The sequence below is a fragment of the Saccostrea cucullata genome, unplaced genomic scaffold, assembly GCF_032062105.1.
Source record: "Saccostrea cucullata isolate Sc308-1 unplaced genomic scaffold, CSIRO_AGI_Scuc_v1 ctg1089, whole genome shotgun sequence".
Taxonomy (NCBI): Eukaryota; Metazoa; Mollusca; class Bivalvia; order Ostreida; family Ostreidae; genus Saccostrea; species Saccostrea cuccullata.
In genome coordinates, this window is record NW_026927007.1 from 175,307 (window position 1) to 194,396 (window position 19,090).

The 19,090-nt window shown below is 33.0% G+C and overlaps 1 protein-coding gene and 1 long non-coding RNA gene across 2 annotated transcripts; both read left to right on the forward strand.

The window, feature by feature from the left end:
• Window positions 1-883: 883 nt before the first annotated feature.
• On the forward strand, window positions 884-10,899 carry LOC134273246 (uncharacterized). Its single transcript, XM_062755435.1, has 4 exons — window positions 884-908; window positions 1,847-1,923; window positions 5,622-5,856; window positions 10,784-10,899. The coding sequence occupies exons 1-4, from the start codon at window positions 884-886 to the stop codon at window positions 10,897-10,899; spliced, it is 453 nt and encodes a 150-aa protein (XP_062611419.1).
• Window positions 10,900-10,994: 95 nt separating this feature from the next.
• LOC134273237 (uncharacterized) lies at window positions 10,995-17,807 on the forward strand. The gene is made up of 3 exons (XR_009993368.1): window positions 10,995-11,091; window positions 11,188-11,315; window positions 17,758-17,807. It is a non-coding gene; the product is annotated as an uncharacterized LOC134273237 (long non-coding RNA).
• Window positions 17,808-19,090: the final 1,283 nt, after the last annotated feature.

The following is a 19,090-nucleotide window of genomic DNA, read 5'->3' on the forward strand; positions in this document are numbered from 1 at the left end:
GGGTTCTGGTGATAGGGCGGGACTCTATTGATAATATGGAGAAAATGCAGAAATTGTTTGAAAATCTTCTTCTCTACTGCTGGATATTTAACGAATTAACTAAGTATATAGTTATGATGAGCAAGAATGATTCTTTCAAAATTGTGAATTTCATGACCCCAGGGTCAAGGGGTTTGTTGTTAGGGCGGGGCTCTATTGGTTATATAGAGAAAATGCAGAAATTATTTGAAAATCCCCTGGGTATTAAGCAGATGAACTACCTAATATATAGCTATGATGAGCAAGGGCCATTCTTTCTGAATTGTGATCTTCAACGCCCCTGGGTCATGGGTACAATAGAGAGGGGGTGTGTGGCTCTTCTTATATACTGTAAATGAATCAAGTGATTGAAATCTTCTCCTTTGTATTAATCAAATATTTTTGATAAACAAAGGTGCCTTTACCAAAATTGTGAAATGTGTGGATCAAAGGTCAGGGGTTCATGTGTGGTAGTGATACTATATTTATTGATGAATGTTACTGATTAGTCGAAATGGATTTTTTTTTGTTCCTCTGCTCAGTCTATGGGTATAAAGTAATCAAACTAAACAGGCTAAGCGTTAGGACTAGCAATGGTGCTTCTTTCAAAATTGTGAATGCAATGATGTCTAGTTTAAAACATGAACCAAATTCAATCGTTGTAAAAATGTTGCATGATGCTCAAGTGAGCTTAAGACCCATGGGCCTCTTGTTTATTAATTAGGTTTTGTATTGTTTTTTATTTTTATTAATCATGGTATTGTGAATTCTGATAACAGATGCCTTTGAAAATATTCAAACTAATGCAAAGAACTGAAAATATACTTATAGATTTTTTTTTTCTTTTAGGAAAAGCATTAGAAGAATGCCTGCATGGGAAGAAAAGGGAGGTGTGACAAAAACATTTTGACATTTATTGAATTACACTGAAACGAATATCCACAAGAAAGAGGAACACAGTTTTATGTTGATTCTCAATTTTAAATTCAAGAATGTACAGTTGGTTTTATTATAAAACATGTCACGTACGAAAAACATATTCGTGAAATGTATTCTGCCTTTGATGTTTATGTGATTTGCAGGATAGGTTTTGGGCTACATATACTGTCAAGAATCTTGATATCTGTGGTCTTATGTTTGTAAAAAATGTTTTGTAACGTAATAAACAAAGTTAAAATCAACTCTTTGTTACTTTGTATCTTAATTATGATGTTTAGACTTCCGCAACTTATGTACTTGGAAGAAAAAACTTATTTATAATTTGCTTAAGGTTTCATTCACTAGAATGGAAAACAAAAAATATCAACTTTTGTAGTTATTAAAGATGGTATTTGATTAAATTTAAGGTCTGTAATTATCAGATTTAATATATCCTAAATACTGTGTTAAATGGTTGTAAATATTAACTTGACGTTTTTGTAAAGTCAAGATAAGTGGTACATTACATCCTATTACAGTGCATAAAAAGTTAATTTAAAGGTTACCTTTTCCAACTTTGACGTTTTTCAGAAAAGCCAATTAAAGGCATTGTAAAAAATAAATTCACATTATCTTTACTTTTCTTGCAAAGCCGATTTTTCATGCAGTGGTGGTTCCAACTCCATATCGAATCCATATCTTTACTTTTTAATTAACCAGTAGGTACATGTATGTACATATTTGTAATCCGAGATATAAACACCTGTATTAAGATCATGATGCTGTTTAAAGACTATAGCGAAATTTGTCATATTCACTATAAATTGCTAAAATATCCTTGCTTTAAACAAACAAATGTGAAAAAAAGGCAGAAGAAAAGGAATTAATTTACTTTTTTCTTACATTCCAGATGCAGTGATATCAAAGCATAATATGGGTTCTTTGAACCATTTTGCTATTCTTTCACATTGCCTGGTGATTATTGTCGTAAGTAATTTTTTTTCTTTTCCCAAAATTCTGTATAATTTAATAGAATGCCAGGGTTCCCCACTTAAACTTGACGGAGAAATTCCTTAACGCCACTGAAAAAAAAAAAAAATAAGCGTCATTGTTCCACCAAAATCACAATTTGCGCTCAAGTAAGATCGTCGTCTATGTAGACATTTAAATATCACAAGAGTATGATTATTGTCAATGTGAAATGTATAAATCTTAGAATGAAGCTTTAAATTATTTGCCAGTTTCAGTTTCCAATCTAAAATCCTTTGATGTACTCAAACCCTATTACATGTATATGGAAACCAGGTATCTTTTCAACTGCGCTGGAAATTAGTCATGGAAGAAAAAACAAACTAGGTTTTCATACAATGTACTACCCTTAAATTGTTGATGTCAATTTTAAATACCGACTTAACATTTTGCTAAGAATACTGAAGATATAAACTTTTCCAAAACTGCATTGAAACGTCGAGTGACATATTGTGCAAGGATGTCTTGTAATAATGTATTTATTACCACTTTTGGGATTTTGAAAAATAAAAGATTCATTGACGTACCATTTTATAACTCTAAACTGCTTGTTTTTCTTAAATAAGAAAAAAAAAACCTAAACAAACAGCAAAGTCATGGGTATTATTAGAGGAGCCTGTTTGTGTAGTGCAGTTACAAAATGGTTTCAAATTGGCCACCAAGGTTGAAACCACATTAGGAAACTAGATTTTTATATTGGAATATGTTGTAAAACTCTTTTACAATTTTCTGGGAACGAAATAATGTCATGATTAGCAAAGATTGAAGCCCTTTTCTTTGGCTCACCTGATCTGAAAATTTTACATAGAAATACTAGTAAATAGGAACATTCTTTAAATATCTTCTATTCAAGAATAGTTAAGGCATGATTATTCATGTTTATATGGATGCATCATCATGTACTGTAGATTCAAATTTGTTCAAATCATGATCTTCGGGATTAGGGCTAGGCCACAATGACCGATCAAAGTTTAACTAAGGAAAATATAGGAAAAATCTTTAAAGATTTTATTCTCAAGAATGGCAAAGCCAAGATTAGTCATATTTGTGTAGAAGCATCCCCAGCTTTTGTAGATTCAAGTTTGTTCAAATATGATCCCATGGGTAGGGCAGGGCCACAATGGCCGATCAAAGTTTTACTTATAGGAATGTAGAGGAAAAATATTTCAAAGGCAGTAAAGCCATGATTGGTGATAAATTAGTTGGGGGCATATTTTTTTTCCTAGCCACAGTATTCATGTGAGCGAAGTGGTCCATGAGCCTCTTGTTTTTATTGGCCGGGGGTAGGATGCACAATTTTTATATTTATATTTTTGTGTAATTATTTATAGTTGCCTATTATTTCTTTCCTAAGTGCAAACTAGAGTGATTTTGCATATATGCCTTCTATTTACTTTTTTTGCTTTTCAGCTTAATTTTCACAAATTAAAAAAAAATCAAAAATAACTCCGAAATAAATAAAGTTGTTTTAAAATTTGTTTGCATGTTTCTAGAATGTAGAATATAGTGGAATTTTAATTTTCAATCGGTTTCATGGCTTATGATTGGTTCCTTGCACGATAGTTCAAGGTTTCTAACAGTTTTGAAAAAAATATTCTCAGTTCATCACCCAGATGCAAAAAAAAAAAATTACGATGTCATCGTAACACATACTTTGAGACGTCTGTTGAATAATGTGTGGCAAGTACATTACAGTTATAGAAAAGGCCATTAAGGTAAGCAAGTGGAACTGAAGTCATTACTAAGATTGCATGTCTTTACTTTTGACGAATCAGTATGTATGCGTATTTGTAAGCTAAAACCCATACATCGGTAATAAGAAAAAAAAATTATTTTAAGACTCCAGTGAAATTTTCAGTTCATATTAAAATAAGCTTATAGATATGTCTTTTGTTTTGAGCAAAAAAAAAACCCTAAATTATGGAAAAAAGGGCAGAAAATGAGGAATCAAAATGCCTTTTTAAAAAGAAGTCCAGATTTAGTTATATCAAAAGCCTAACCCGGGTTCTATGCATGAACCATTTTTTAAAAATAATTTCTGTAGTATTCCTGTTAACATATAGACTTTTCTTAAGTGTATATGATCTTCTATGTGAGTTCTTGTCATGTTCGTTAAAACACTGGTTTTAGATATTCATGTACACATAAACTTTCCGTTATCATTTTCGTACAAATGCCTGAAGTGATATGTCAGGTGCAGTTATAAGCTTTTCTTACATTTTAATATTGTTTTTAATTTTCATTTATAATTAATGAAAGTCCCAGGTCAAGGACACTATAACAATATCTCTCCTTAGACTAAAGTTATTATTCTACTTGCTCATATATTTTTGATTGAATGGAATACTGTAACTTGTCTAATTTAAATGTGTCCTATAATAAAAATATTCCCGTCTGTCAGTCCAATTTGTCGCCAGTCTTGTTTTATTAAATTTTATGTTTCTATAATCATAATTTAGCTTAAAAGGCTAGAAGTAACTGTTTATTTCTTTATACAATACATGTTTGTTTAAACTTTTTCTTGATTTTGTTGTAATTAAAACACAGGGAATCAAAAATGAGATTTATTTGGAAATAATACGGTCTCATCTGAATGACAAGTCTCAACGTCCCACAGTGGGATTCAAACCGACGACGAAAGGATCAATTCATAATAATGTTAAAGAAATTTCATTTTGTCAAATTACCTTTCATTTCAAGTATTCAATTGTTAAAATTAAAAGTTTAATTTTAATTTTGTTTAGAAACGATAAAAAAAGCAGAAGTTAAGCAAGAATTTTTATGAATTATTTCAATATGGATTGAAGATGAGTTAATGAGGTAACACAACCTAGTGAGGAGAGAAAGGAGTTTAATCATTATGTTATTATTAAAATATTTTTCCTATTGTCATATCAATATTTTCACTTTAAAGAAAATGTTTGGTTGCCCTCTGCCAACCGACTTGCTTAGAATGGACCTTTTCAAAACCCTTTTAGAATTCCGGAAAACGAAATTGTTTCTTTACTTTCTTGAAATCTCTTATACATATATGTTGGAATTTTATGAGATAAACAATATATAGTAAAACTGTCTAATCCGACACCTGAATAATCCGACACATAGTGTTTTCCGACGTAAACCTTCTTTCCAATTTTAGTATTTTCCTTGCTATTAAACACTGTTCAATCAGACACCCTGCCAGTGCATGTCGGATTAGACAGGCCTCGTTGTATTTTCTCACCTACCTGTATTACTTCTAATTATTTTGAGCCTCAGTCGGGAGATTGCAAACAAACATAACTTTAGAGATAACCTTAATACTTCTTTTTATTTAGTACTTTTGTTTTGTTTCTTGTAATTTTTACTAATTTATATTTTTCATTTCTTATATAGCACTTTAATCATAATACTCAGTGGCTGGTACCATAATAATTCAATCCATTTTGCAAGTTTAACTTGTGATTCGGAGGAGTTGTTTTATTTTCAATTTTATTTTATGGTTTCTATGTGAATAAATCGCGAAAAACGCGTGAGTCTTGAGTCAAGTTGAATTTGAAGTTATGGAGAACCCTGTATAATATATTTTATATGGGATGCTGAATTTTAAATTATAAGATATTACGTTTTAAATTTGTTTAACAATGCCTAAAACCTATATTGTTGAAATTCTTTAGCTCACTACATGCGCTGCAAAGCCTTGCCCTCTGTCCGCTAGGACCAAACATTACGTAAAACAATGTCCAGAAGATAAAGAAAGTACAGATATGAGAGCAAAGATAAAGGATTGTGATAAGCTCGCAGGAAAACAGACTTGTACAAACTCATCCAAAAAATTCAAGTATCACTGTCTTCCTACTGATCTATCTGGGACCCTAGTGGAAGTGTGTGCAGTTGAAATAGACATTTATGGTGAGTATAGATCTATATGTGTTTTGCCCTTCATAAACAGTTACGGATCCGATCTTGCACGGACATGGGACCTTCTAAAGTTTTCTTTGAAAGGTATGGACGATATTTTCACTATCATTTGACACTATATCGACAGTCTACATCGACAACATTTTTTTGCTATACCGTACTTGTTTATCTTTTATTCTATCTGAGGATCCGATCAAAACATTTCGCTCAGAAAACCCCCATTTTACTTGTATACTTAAGATCTAGCGATATGTGTTTTTTTTTTCATATTTTCTTTTGTGTTTTTAAGCGTCTGTTAGAGCTTTATTACTTCAGTTGAACGGTTCTCTAGAGTATCGTAACGTCATCAAACGTTGCTATTTTTAGTGTGTTGTGTTTACAATTTATCCCATTTGGAATGGTCGGGAATCTGCCAAAAATTAAGCAAATGCCTTGAGGTTAACAAAAAGTTGAAACAATTGATTGTTAATTAAAAATAGAATAAATGTAATACCAATTTTATCAAGCTAATACAGCGATCAGAGAAAAGAGAAAAAAAATATGCAGGAAACAATAAATAGCTTACAGTTTCAATTTCAACTAGGTTTTGTCCCTGCGTTATTGAAACTTGTTTATGACTTAAATTCAGTACACATACAATGCATATGTCGAGTGACTGTCCATCAATGGGACCTAAATTAATTCAGTGCAGAATGGGTTACACTATGTTATATTAATAGGTATTCAAGATGTGTGATAATAAAACAACTTTAAAAAATAAACTCAGATTCAAACTTTTTCCTTTTTTGCACGTCTACATTCTGTTGATGCCGCATAGTAAGTCTTAACATTGCTGCATGACTCTGATTATTTAAAATAATTTAACGATCGTTGCAGTTTCATTACCAATTTCCACAAGTGTCTTTTGAAACTATCATAATTGCATTTATTCTTTAGGCGCAGGTGATTCCTGAAAGGTATACATACATTTTTTGAAATTTCATTGACCTCTCAACTAAGGTTTATTTTCATTTTTTTTTTCATTAAAGTTACTGTGGGCACAGGTAATCTAAGATTGCATTCAAAAATGTAATGAATGCACTGTGGGACACACGTACAGTACCAACCAGACCCAACATGACACAAAGCAATCCCAGGTTCTGCTTTTTGGGACTTTTAAAGGTCGCACAGCGGAGGAGTCTCAGAACAGTCCCACAGCGGTCCTAACATTCCATGGGCTCTTGAATGCAGTCCCAGTTAGCAGTCTAAGTTGGCCTTTTATTAATTTCATGTGCGGAGCTTACTAAAAAATGATATAATCAAATGAATAAACAGTGTAACTATACAAGGTGGTTGAAATTGATTCTGGGAAGTATCAAAAAATCTCTAGGTATCAATACAACAGTAATTTATGGCCAGTACATTAGAAAACTTAATGGCTGTAGGAGGAACAAATTTTTTTTGTGAAACACTGATGCCCCCGTATGACAACATACAAAGATTAAACTTTTGTACCAAAAGAAGGGTATTTTTCACTAGAAATTCAATTATGAATATGAAAGTAGGCTAAGGTTTAAGCTTTTTTCATAATAAGTACGGAAATCTTCAAGGTCAAGGTCATTGGTATTCAAAGAAAGGTCTTGGCACAAATAATACACAAGTGAAGTATTAAAGTTCTAGCCCTAACCGTTCAAAAGTTATGGCAAAGGTTAAAAAAATTAATAAGAGGCCCAGGGGCCACCTGAGCAATTGGCTTGGAAAAAAGCACATATCAGATCAGAACTGAAAGTCTACTAAGGTTGGGGATGGTCTTGAATTCTAAACCCAAAGGTGTCATAATTTGAACAAACTAAAATATACACTACCTGAGGATGATTCCCTAAAAATATCATTTAGCATGGCTTTAAATTACTGGAAATGAAGATTTCAAAAGTGTCCCTATATATTCCTATGTAAAACTTTTATCGGTCGCCCCACCGTATTTCCCGGGGTCATGATTTGAACAAACTTGAATCTACCTTACCTGGGGATGATTCCATAGGATTTTCATCTTTCCATGCCCAATGGTTCTTGAGAGGATTTTAAAAGATTTTTCCTATATAATCCTATGTAAAACTTTGATCGGCCATTTTGGCTCCACCCTCCGGCCTCCGGATCAGGTGAGCTAAAAGTAAGTCAAACTCCAAGGTCAATGTCAAATACCTTGCTTTTAAATGAAAGGTCTTGTCAAAAGCATTAAATATGTAGAATGTAAAAGCACTAGCCCTTACCCTTTGAAAGTTTTAGTCATGGTTCGCGTTTTAAAAGTAGGTCAAAGTCCAAGGTCAAGGTTACAGGGTTTAAAGTTCTTGGTAACTAATGAAGGGTCTTTTCACAAGCATTACATAAGTGAAGTTTGAGATCACTTACATTTATCGTTCAAAAGTTATGGCCAAGGTTATTTTTTTTCACAAGTATGGGAATCTCCAAGGTCAAGGTAAAATTATCAAGGTTGCTGGTACATGTATCCAATGAAAGGTCTTTCAACATGGAATACATGTATAAATGTAAAGTATGGAAGTCGTAGCCTTAACCTTTCAGAAATTAGGACGAAGGTTAAAGATTTCTTTAAATTAAGTCAAACTCCAGGGTCAAAATCAAAGGGTCAAGTGTCCTGCTGTCAAATGAAAGTCTTAAATATTGGTAAAATTGGAGTAATTTCGCAATTTAGTCAGGATAGCAACACTGTGCAGATACCTTTAATTAATAGTTCCAGAATTGATTTATTAAAGCTAATTATGATCCATTGAGTGTATGCTCTTTCACTAGATCGATTTACTTGCATACATATATACGGCGTAATAAATTTAATTGTAAATCTATAAAATAATATCGGAAAATATATAAAAAATTAATAGAATCGTGAATCGTGAAATTTTATCCAAGTTAATGACCTATGAAATATCGCCAAAAATATTTTATTTAAGAAATAAATAACAAGTTTATAAACTTCAATGGGAATTGAAGTGCGTCTTCTGAGAAGGCCTTTGGCCTTCACAGGATTTGATCACGTACCGACCCACTTCAGTTTCAATGATGGGAATTGAAGTGAGTCGGTCACGTGATCAAATCCTGTGAAGGCCAAAGGCCTTCTCAGAAGATTTGATCACGTACTGACCCACTTCAATTCCCATTGAAGTTTATAAACTTGTTATTTATTACTTATATATACATTTGAGACAGACAATTGAATATTTTCGAATATAAATTATTGCACTAACCGTCCGTCGTAGATTTTGAAAAAGACGCAAGGTGTAAATCGGCTTGCATGGCGGTTACGCTTCGAATTCATTGGGCTAAGGAATGTATTTCGAAGGGAATATTTTGTGAAAGGCTGATTATGATCAGTAATAGTGAACAGATTGTTGCCTGGGAATACTTTTATTTGGGAAAATCGACAATCGATGCTGAAAAGAAATAAGAAAGAGGAATTTCGGTCGCCGGAAAGGGATGGATGGATCCGATTGATTGAGACACTTGTCCGAGCCAGTTAATTTGCAATCTGATCAAAAACATTCTACGAATTCAGTAATTAAAGGCATACTTATCGTAAAACACTGGTAAACACGGAAACACTGGCGACAGCTTTACATTGAACTACGAAAACGCCGAGGTGTTTGTCAGCTGTTCATAGCATGATTGCAATCATATTTTCCAACAGATTTACGCATTTATCGTGAGTAGAATTGAAAGATAAAATAAAAGTTTATCATGAAAATTTAACCAAAGGTCTACACAAAAATAAGGATGAACGTTAGAGACTGTGCAACTGACAAAAGTGAAAAAAATGTAAACAAACACCAGTTTTCACTAAGTACACAGGTTGAATCGATTGCCAAAAAACTGCATGAAATAGGTGTTTACATTGTAAATAAAATACTTATCATTTTAATTGCTTATTTTGTTCATTTTTATACATGAAAAGCAAGTACAGCAGGTCATTTTATAATTTATGTAACGGTAGATATTATTGCGCTGTGTTATTAGGCCACGTATTGACCTCTGACCTCTGACAAACTTCATACAGTATTGAAGATATTTTCTCTATGTATGTTTACATAATGGAGAAATACCACAAATGTATATATTTGATTATATCACACGTTTTTTGTAGAAAATTGATTTTAAAAATTGATTTGCCTCTCACTGCATAAAAACTGTGTCAACGTTAAAAGACGTCAAATTGTCAAGTACATTGCGATAATCGACCTGTGTTTAACTTGTATTGTTGCATTTAACTAACGAAAACAGCATGCTGTAGAATGTAATGAAAAAGATTGATGGTTTCGTACGGGTTAAGATAGTAAATCAAATCATCTCGAGGTTTTTTAGGAATAATTGGTTTTGTATGATGTCAACATTAATTTTTAACTTACAAATTAGTCTTTACACTTTATTGTAGCCTTAACTGTGCTGCATGATTGTTCGTTCATCGTTTGTTCAGCGTTGACTTTGTCATCAGGGATGCATTAATTAAACTTTGTGTACTGATTTGTTCTCATTTCACTAACAAACAGCGCACAATGCATGTTATTCTTCTCAATTTGTATGTAATATTTGTTTTTGATGATGATAGATTTCTCAAATATTTATGTCCAATAAAACATGGTCATTGAGAATGGAATAAATGAGAAAAAATTAAACAAGTTCAAGTTCATTTATTTTCTCAAAACCATTTAAAATACTCGTATATTGTACATGAGGACAATGAATAATATTATAAGTATGTTATAATTATAGTATAATATATTATAATATAATAAGTATATTCATTAAAATGCTTTTTCGAAGTAATAAAAAAGAAATCCTCTTATTCTTGCAGAAATGCTAAACTTGAAATATCATCAAACAATTTTTATTTCTGTTCTTTGGCTCAAGAAATAATTTATTTCTGTTACAGGAGAATGTGTTCTTTATAACAACACAGTACTTCAAACGTATGAAAGCAGAATTTGCAGTCAATCTTCGAGGTGTCCCAAAATATTTCTGTCTTCAGAAGCACACCTGTGTAAGTAGCTTTGTTAATTAATCAAATTTAATGTCATTTTTGTTACAACATGGATATTTCTTGATTTCCTGATTACATATGCTATTGTATTTGTTACATGAACCTTGTCAATCAATCGATTGGGCATCAGCAATTCCATCAACTAATCAAACTGTGACCTTTGTACACCACGAAACTGAAGCGCATATTGCTATATATATGTAAGTGCGCCAATAATAACAAGCCATCAATATTTTTTTATATTAATCGATAGTTTATCTAAAAATGAAATATTAATATAGAGATATTTTTTTTAGATCAGCTCCAGTCATAGGAATAATTCTTTTTTGTGTTGGATTGTTTTTTTTCAAAATTAAAAGACGTAGAAACAGATTAAGACGTAGAAACAGATTGAGACGTAGAAACAGTTTGAGATCTGAAGGAGGTTTGTACAACATACTTCAACTAGGTATATTTGTGAAGTAAAACATCAAAAATTCCCTCTTAATGACTTTTGAGTTTTTTTTTTGTCCTTTAAATAGTTAAAATGTGAAACCAAAAAACATGACATTCAAAAGAAATCTGATTATTTTTGCGTCCTTTTTTCTTGATCACTGTGATATACGGGGGATGATTAAATAGTTCGCGAACTAATTGAATAATTTCCGCATAAGAAATGATATGAGGTTTCAGTGTTCAAAATGTTTTGAAGTAGTCTTGTCCTATTTTAATACGCATTTGCAATTATTCTGCCCATTCGCGGATCACGTGATATAGGCGATCACGTGACATGCTATTTAGCATTCTGTAACAGAAGCTTACCATTTTTTTTCGGACTCATATTTTGATCAAGCAAGTTAATTTTTGCAACAAAAAAGTAAATTTGTCAGATATGGCCTACTCTGTAATAATGACCATCAAAACCCAAGTCCTCCGTCTTTTGAGCGTCGTTTATAGGTGTCTCCTCTTTATCATATCTAATATGCGTAAAGTCTAAATCAAACAATATTTTAAAGATTTGATAATTGCATGTATGTTATTGTAAAAATATTCATCTATTTTTCTATATGTAAGTTTGTGATCTTTGAAATAAAATTGCTTAACAAAAGACAATTTTCTCGTCCAGTTTGCTTTCACCGGACAACAGAACAAACATCATTTTTAGCCGGGCTCATTTCTCGTAGAGAAATGCCCGGCTATTGCGACGGTGAGCAACAGAAAATGCTGCTTCTTCACCGCCAAATTAAATTTACGAGTTAGAATATAGTACGTCTGCGCAATCACCTTTGAGGCAATAAAAACACTGAATTAAACTTTCATAGTTATCTGAAATTGTCAAAAAATAATTATAATAAAATACTTTATATCGTTTTCAATGATTAATCATTTGGTTAAAATATGCGAAAGGTTTTCATCAGGTATCCCTGTCTGCGTCATATTCTATAAATAAAGGGTGTATTATCAGGCTAATACAAATGCGGGGAACATCATTTATGACTTGATGTACGCTTTGATGCAAAACTCCCCGCTGAGGACCCATCTGTGCATAATTGTTTGACCTTAAATAATCTTGCTGCATCAGTGTTCATTTACTTTTGTTGGAATGTAAAACCCCGAAATGATACATGTGACAAATATTTTTAAACATATCCCTTCCTTCAATAAAACCATCAGTTCAATTAATGGCAAAAATTATGGCAAGTCTTTTGTTTTCATAAACCGTATACAAATTATTATAAACTTCTACAAATGAGTTTCTATGATAAGACTGTTAAGTAGTATCTAAAAAAGCAGTCATAACAGTCATTTTTGATCACATCAGGTATAAATATTTTTGTTATTCAATGAATTAAAATAAAAAAAAGACATAAACATTCCGAGAGCATCATATACTTATGAATGAAAGCATTAGTCAAGCATCATCTTGAAGTCAAAATCTCCGAACAAGAGGTGGGCGAAATGTTTAGTCTGAAAATAACGCAAGTATTCTCAATCACTTATTATATGTATTTGCATATATTGTCGGTCATCTGTGCATATTGTTTAAAAGGAGATAAAGAAAGAAGATTACAAACACAGATTGTTTCAGAGAAAGACTGCTTGACAAACAAACAGTACATACAAGTTTGATAGCAGATAAATGAGTAAATTGATTTAGTTACATGAATCATTAAATGCAAGAAAAAAAATGTTGTGCCATTTCAATTTATTTGACATAGACCTTATATTATAACCCACTTTTTAAATTGCAATTTTAAATCTCCATTATAAAAATATAAATATAAATAATTACATGTGTAAAAATATAATTCACCTCTGGATATATAATTTCTATAGACAAATAATGTCATCGTTATTACAATGATGATATTACAATGATGTAGACATTGTCGGGTACAAGGTGCATGTACATGCATGTCATTGATTACACATATGTAGTATCTTTCCTTAGAACTCGGATACTAAAATGCAACATTACTTGCAGCATTCGACTGGAATTTCCATTGGATAATGCTTCGAGAATTACAGTAAAATGAAGTGTACTTACTGTTTAAAGTATCTTTTTTAAAATATAATAATTAATACAATTCAACGAATGAACAAATTACATTTAAAAAAAAAATTAATTGAAATTCTATGTTAAAGTTTTTAACCGATTTTTGAGCTGATTGACGTTATATTATTGGGTTTGAGATCTTATAATAACTGAAGAATGTAAAAAATTCTTCATATACATGTAAACGATTTAAAAGGCAAAACTTTGCATTTGTTATTGTAACATATAATATCAACACAGCTAATTATAAGTTAAGGACGCCCTTTAAGAATACATCTTACATGTAAATTTTTTTGTGAAAATAAATATTATGTTGAATTTTAATTTTTTAGCATGCGTTTATATATTGAGAAGAAATTCTATAAGTGCGTATCTGTGTAAGCCGTCTCTATCGCGTTCGGCCAAAATTGCTCCGTTTACAGCAACTGCTTGTCATGTTGAAAATAAGAAAATACATGTATGGCTTCAAATATCGTAAAAGTTAAGTAATATACGGATAATTGTTCACTGTACTAATTGATTGTGTTTTTAGGTCACCTGAGTAACTCAGGTGACCTATTGCTATCCGTTTTCGTCCGTCGTCGTCAGTCGTGTGTTAGCATTTGAACATTTTCAGCTTCTTCTCTGAAACCACTGAACCAATTTCAACCAAATTTGGTTTACAGCATCTATAGGTAAAGGGGAACAAAAATTGTGAATTTCATGGTCCCCACCCCCCTGGGGCCTGAGGGATGGGGCCAAAACCACTAAAATTAGTGCAATCTTTAAAAATCTTTTTCTATACTCCTGGACATCAAGCAGGCAAACTGTTGACATGAATGTAAAGAGCATTGAGTCCTCAACCAAAATTGTGAAATTCATGGCCCCAGGGTCAGGGGTTCTAGTGCTAGGGCGGGGCTATATAGATTATATAGTGAAAATGCATTATTTCTTTGAAAATCTTCTTCTCTGCTCCTGGGTATTAAATAAACTAACTAAGTACATAGTTATGATGAGCAAGAGGTCCTCTTCCAGATTTGTGAATTTTATGGCCCCAGGGTCAGGGGTTCTGGTGTTAGGGAGGGGCTCTATGAATTATATAGTGAAAATGCATTTATTCTTTGAAAATCTTCTTCTCTGCTTCTGGGTATTAAATAAACTAACTAAGAACATAGTTTTGATGAGCAAGAGTGCCTCTTCCAGATTTGTGAATTTTATGGCCCCAGGGTCAGGGGTTCTGGTGTTAGGGCGGGGCTCTATGAATTATATAGTGAAAATGCATTTATTCTTTGATAATTTTCTTCTCTGCTTCTGGGTATTAAATAAACTAATTAAGTACATAGTTATGATGAGCAAGAGTGCCTCTTCCAGATTTGTGAATTTTATGGCCCCAGGGTCAGGGGTTCTGGTGTAAGGGCGGGGCTCTATGAATTATATAGTGAAAATGCATTATTTCTTTGAAAATCTTCTTCTCTGCTTCTGGGTATTAAATAAATTAACTAAGTACATAGTTATGATGAGCAAGAGTGCCCAGGGTCAGGGGTTCTAGTGTTAGGACAGGGCTCTATTGATTACAAAGTTAAAATGCAATTATTCTTTGAAAATCTTCTCCTCTGCTTCTGAGTATTAAATAAACTAACTAAGCACATAGTTATGATGAGCAAGATTGCCTTTTCCAGATTTGTGAATTTATGGCCCCAGGGTTAAGGGTTCTGGTGTTGGGGGGGAGGGCTCTATTGATCATATAGTGAAAATGCATTTATTCTTTGAAAATCTTCTTCTCTGCTTTTGGGTATTAAATAAACTAACTAAGCACATAGTTATGATGAGCAAGAGTGTCTCCTATAAAATTGTGAATTTTATGCCCCCTAGGTCAAAGGAAGGGGGGGGGGGCTACATAGTCTGAAAATAAATAAATCTGCTCTTTGGTATTAATCAACCATTTTGTTTTAAAATTTGCAAAATTTTGAAATATGTGGCCCCTGGGTCAGTGGTTCCTTTAGGGTGAGGTGCACAACTGGGTATAAAGTGGAAGTGGATTTTCTCTTTGTTACTCTGATCTACCTCTGGGTATTAAGTAAATAGAGTAAGCATGTTAAGTTAATAATTATGATAAGCAATGGTGCCTCTTTCAAATTTGTGAATTGTGAATTTCATGGCCTCTGGTTTATTCCAAATTCAAGTGTTTGAAAGTTGTTACAAATACTCAGGTGACCTTTAAGGCCCGTGGGCCTCTTGTCTTAAAAACAAATTCTTTAACCCGAAAAGTGCTTGGACCAACTTTTCCATTCCATGTCTTTTGATAATCTTCAAACATTAAAATTAAACGCATTGGAAAAATGAAACAAATACGGAAAAAAGAAACCACGCACAACGTTCTCTCTGCACTTTTAAAAAGTAGGGACAATAGCTACACGTGCCTAAAAATCATAATTCATTGTTAAGAGAAATCCTTTAACTTTTGAGATTTTCGAAGGGAATATGTCTGGGATCTTCATATGTTTATGACATATAAATAACAGGAATGGCAATGGAATACATAATTGCTGATCAACTTTCCGACCCATTAATCCAATCAATCATTTATTTGAATCTCTTCACCATTTTACAATAGTGTACAGAGACTAAGAAACATATAGGTGATTTTATATACAACAATAGGTCTAAAAGGCATGCGTGAATAAGAAACTAAACAAAATCTAACTAAAAATGGAGGGTTGCTATAAATGTGAAGTATGGGAATTTAGGCCGGGGAGCATTGCTTTAACACCAATTAACACATATGACCAACTATCCACGATTTCGATAAATCCGGAAAACAATAATTACATCCAATTCAGCTTGGATATGTAATCACGCTGAATAATCAACTTTTATGTAGATTTCTTTAAAAAAATAACAACATTATGTTCAAATTTATATGGAGTTTTTTTTTTTTATTTTTACTAATACATGGCAGGAGTTTTTTACCGATTGCCAAGATCGTTCCGACCGATTAATCGGTTAAGTGTTTCCAAATTAACACCCATAATAAATTTACATTACTGAGGCTTTTAAAAGAGACCTTTTCTTTTTCTAATATATTGATTAATTCTTTCAAACATATAACTCGATTTAAGGACGATCATTCTTTTTTTTTAATTCTAATTATCATATACACAAGCTTCGAAAATATTCTGAGCTACGTCACAAGTTCTCAGAAGTGTGTGTCAATCTAGTCTATGACATCACCTTAGTTACATGTAAAACATGTAGCAAGATCAAGATGGGTGTTATTCTATATCCTAATACACTTATAATGACAAGATGGGTTAGATATACACTGTATATTTATATTTACAATATTTACGAGAAATGATATAAGTGTATATATTTCCATTTCCAATTGTTTTCTCTATGATAAACACTACAAAATTTGTTCTTGTTAATTTCATGGTAATACCCTGTGGTATGTATATTTCTCTATTACGGAAAGGTCAGGTGTCAACCTGCACGTATATCATTGGCGTATAAATATACTAAAGAAAAAATAGATGTTTTGTTTAATTGTTTACTAAGTAATTTGATATGATATATCTTTTTAACAAACAAAATAAATAATGAATTATCTTCGGCTCGAAAGCAAGTCACTAGCGCAACGCTGTCCACTATCACCGATGCCTCGCGAGACCTAGAACTCCACTTCCGTAACAGCCACGTGGAGAAATTGACATTGCCACATGGATCTGCACGTACTCCATCATCTAATACAGACATCGTCCATCAGTCATTACCATCCGACTTCTCAAGCAACTCAACTTCTTATGTTATTTTAACATCCAAACAAATCGGTTTCCTGACCATGCTGACCAACTCCCATTTCATGGAAATATAAAGAATCACTGTCTAGTTTTAAGAGTATGCCGGGGACATCAACAATAGTGGGAAACATGGGATAATTTTAGCATAACGGGCTTCTCCCATTTGTTGATGCCTTAGCATACCCTCAAAACTAGACAGTGATTCCTGAAATATAAGCGAAAAGTAATTTTTTAATTTTCATACATTTTGCCTTAAAGTAGAAAAAATAGCCCCTTCCATGTATGATGTTTTAGTGAATTTAAGGCAGTCTCTTAAAATACCTGAACGGTAGGTTTTCCCCAAATTATGCACGTGCACTGTAGTATATAAGTTACATTTAGTTAAAAAATTAAACGTTTCTCTATTGTAATTTTCAAACAAAAACCCCCTCATTCGGTAATTGGAATAATAACAATTTGCAGAAAGATTTATTTGAATTTATGCTTAATTTAGTTTAACCTGTTCATCTTTTTACACTATATATTTATTATTTTTGTTTGAATTAATTCAGAGTCCGAGACATTTGAGAGGGATCCCTTTATACCTGGAACAGGTAAGAACTAATCATACATATATTATATACAAGGTTTAATACAAACGTAAACGAAAAAGTCTCTACTGTACATGTACCGACGGCACACAACCTACATGTACCACCAGAGTGAACCCGAAGCGCACCCGATTTCGTTTCCTGGGTCCGCTTGGTGCCACTTAGGGTTTCCTTTTCTAAGTATTTTGAGACCGTTCTGGGTGCAACTTGGGTGCGCTTTGGGTTCTTTCCACGTTTGCTTGCGTTTTCCGGGTTCACTTTTTTCCAACGCAAGCGTGAAGCGGACCCGACTCTCATCTAATTCTTGCCAAGTTTCACCGTGCTCGGAATCTTAAGCCCAAGAAATTCTAGTTATTGTCATTTCTCACGAGAGATGAAACATTAAGTTTGATTTCCAATGTGAAGTCCTAACATAAGCTGCCATTTATCAATCGGCAATCCACGGCTGACTCCACTACGCTACATACAAAAATTGCGAGGCCTCCCAATGATTATACCGACTGGATTGACGCGATGATACGATTTTCTTAATATAGAGATGTTAAAAAAGCACAACGAGCGATCTGCCTTATTATTTATTAAGAAAACCAGCTGCAAAGAAATCACAAACAATTGCCTACATTGTAGGTGATGGGGGTTCTTCAAAATACACACTGTATGTTCTTATTTGACGTCTTCTTGGCTAATACCTAATTGAAGGTTAGAACTCGATAGAATCTTCTAGGTCAGTGCGTGTGTAAAGATCCCCTGCAACAGAGGCGTGGATCTGAGAATTTACAGAAAAACAGCATTATATATATATTATATAAGTTATCGCATTACTAACTAATAGGAATTGATGGTGAAAACTTTAACTTTTTGGTACATTAGTCATTCTATAACGCGCTGTCATTTTTAGCTCACCTGATTCGAAGGCTCAAGTGAGCTTTTCTGAGCACATTTTGTCCGTCGTCCGTCCACCTGTCTTTCCGTCTGTCTGTCCGTCTGTAAGCTTTTCACATTTTCGACTTCCTCTCAAGAACCACTTGGCCAATTTCGACCAAACTTGGTACAAAGCATCCTTGGGTGAAGGGAAATTACATTGTTAAATTAAAGGGCCAAGTCCCCTCACAAGGGAAAATAGTAAAGAAAAGACAAAAATAGGGTCGAGTCATTAAGATATCTTCTCAAAAACAACTGTGTCAGAAAAGCTGAAACTTATGTGGAAGCATTCTAAGATAGTGTAGATTCTAAGTTGTTCAAATCATGACCCCCGGGGGAAGTGCGGGGCCAAAATGGGGAATCAAAGTTTTAC

What these genes read in the sequence shown, in the direction of transcription:
- LOC134273246 (XM_062755435.1), top strand. Translation starts at nt 884, where the DNA reads ATGCCTGCATGGGAAGAAAAGGGAG. An exon ending in TGCATGGGAAGAAAAGGGAG is followed by an intron (nt 909 to 1,846) that starts GTGTGACAAAAA and finishes CTTACATTCCAG; the next exon opens with ATGCAGTGATATCAAAGCAT. An exon ending in ATTGCCTGGTGATTATTGTC is followed by an intron (nt 1,924 to 5,621) that starts GTAAGTAATTTT and finishes GAAATTCTTTAG; the next exon opens with CTCACTACATGCGCTGCAAA.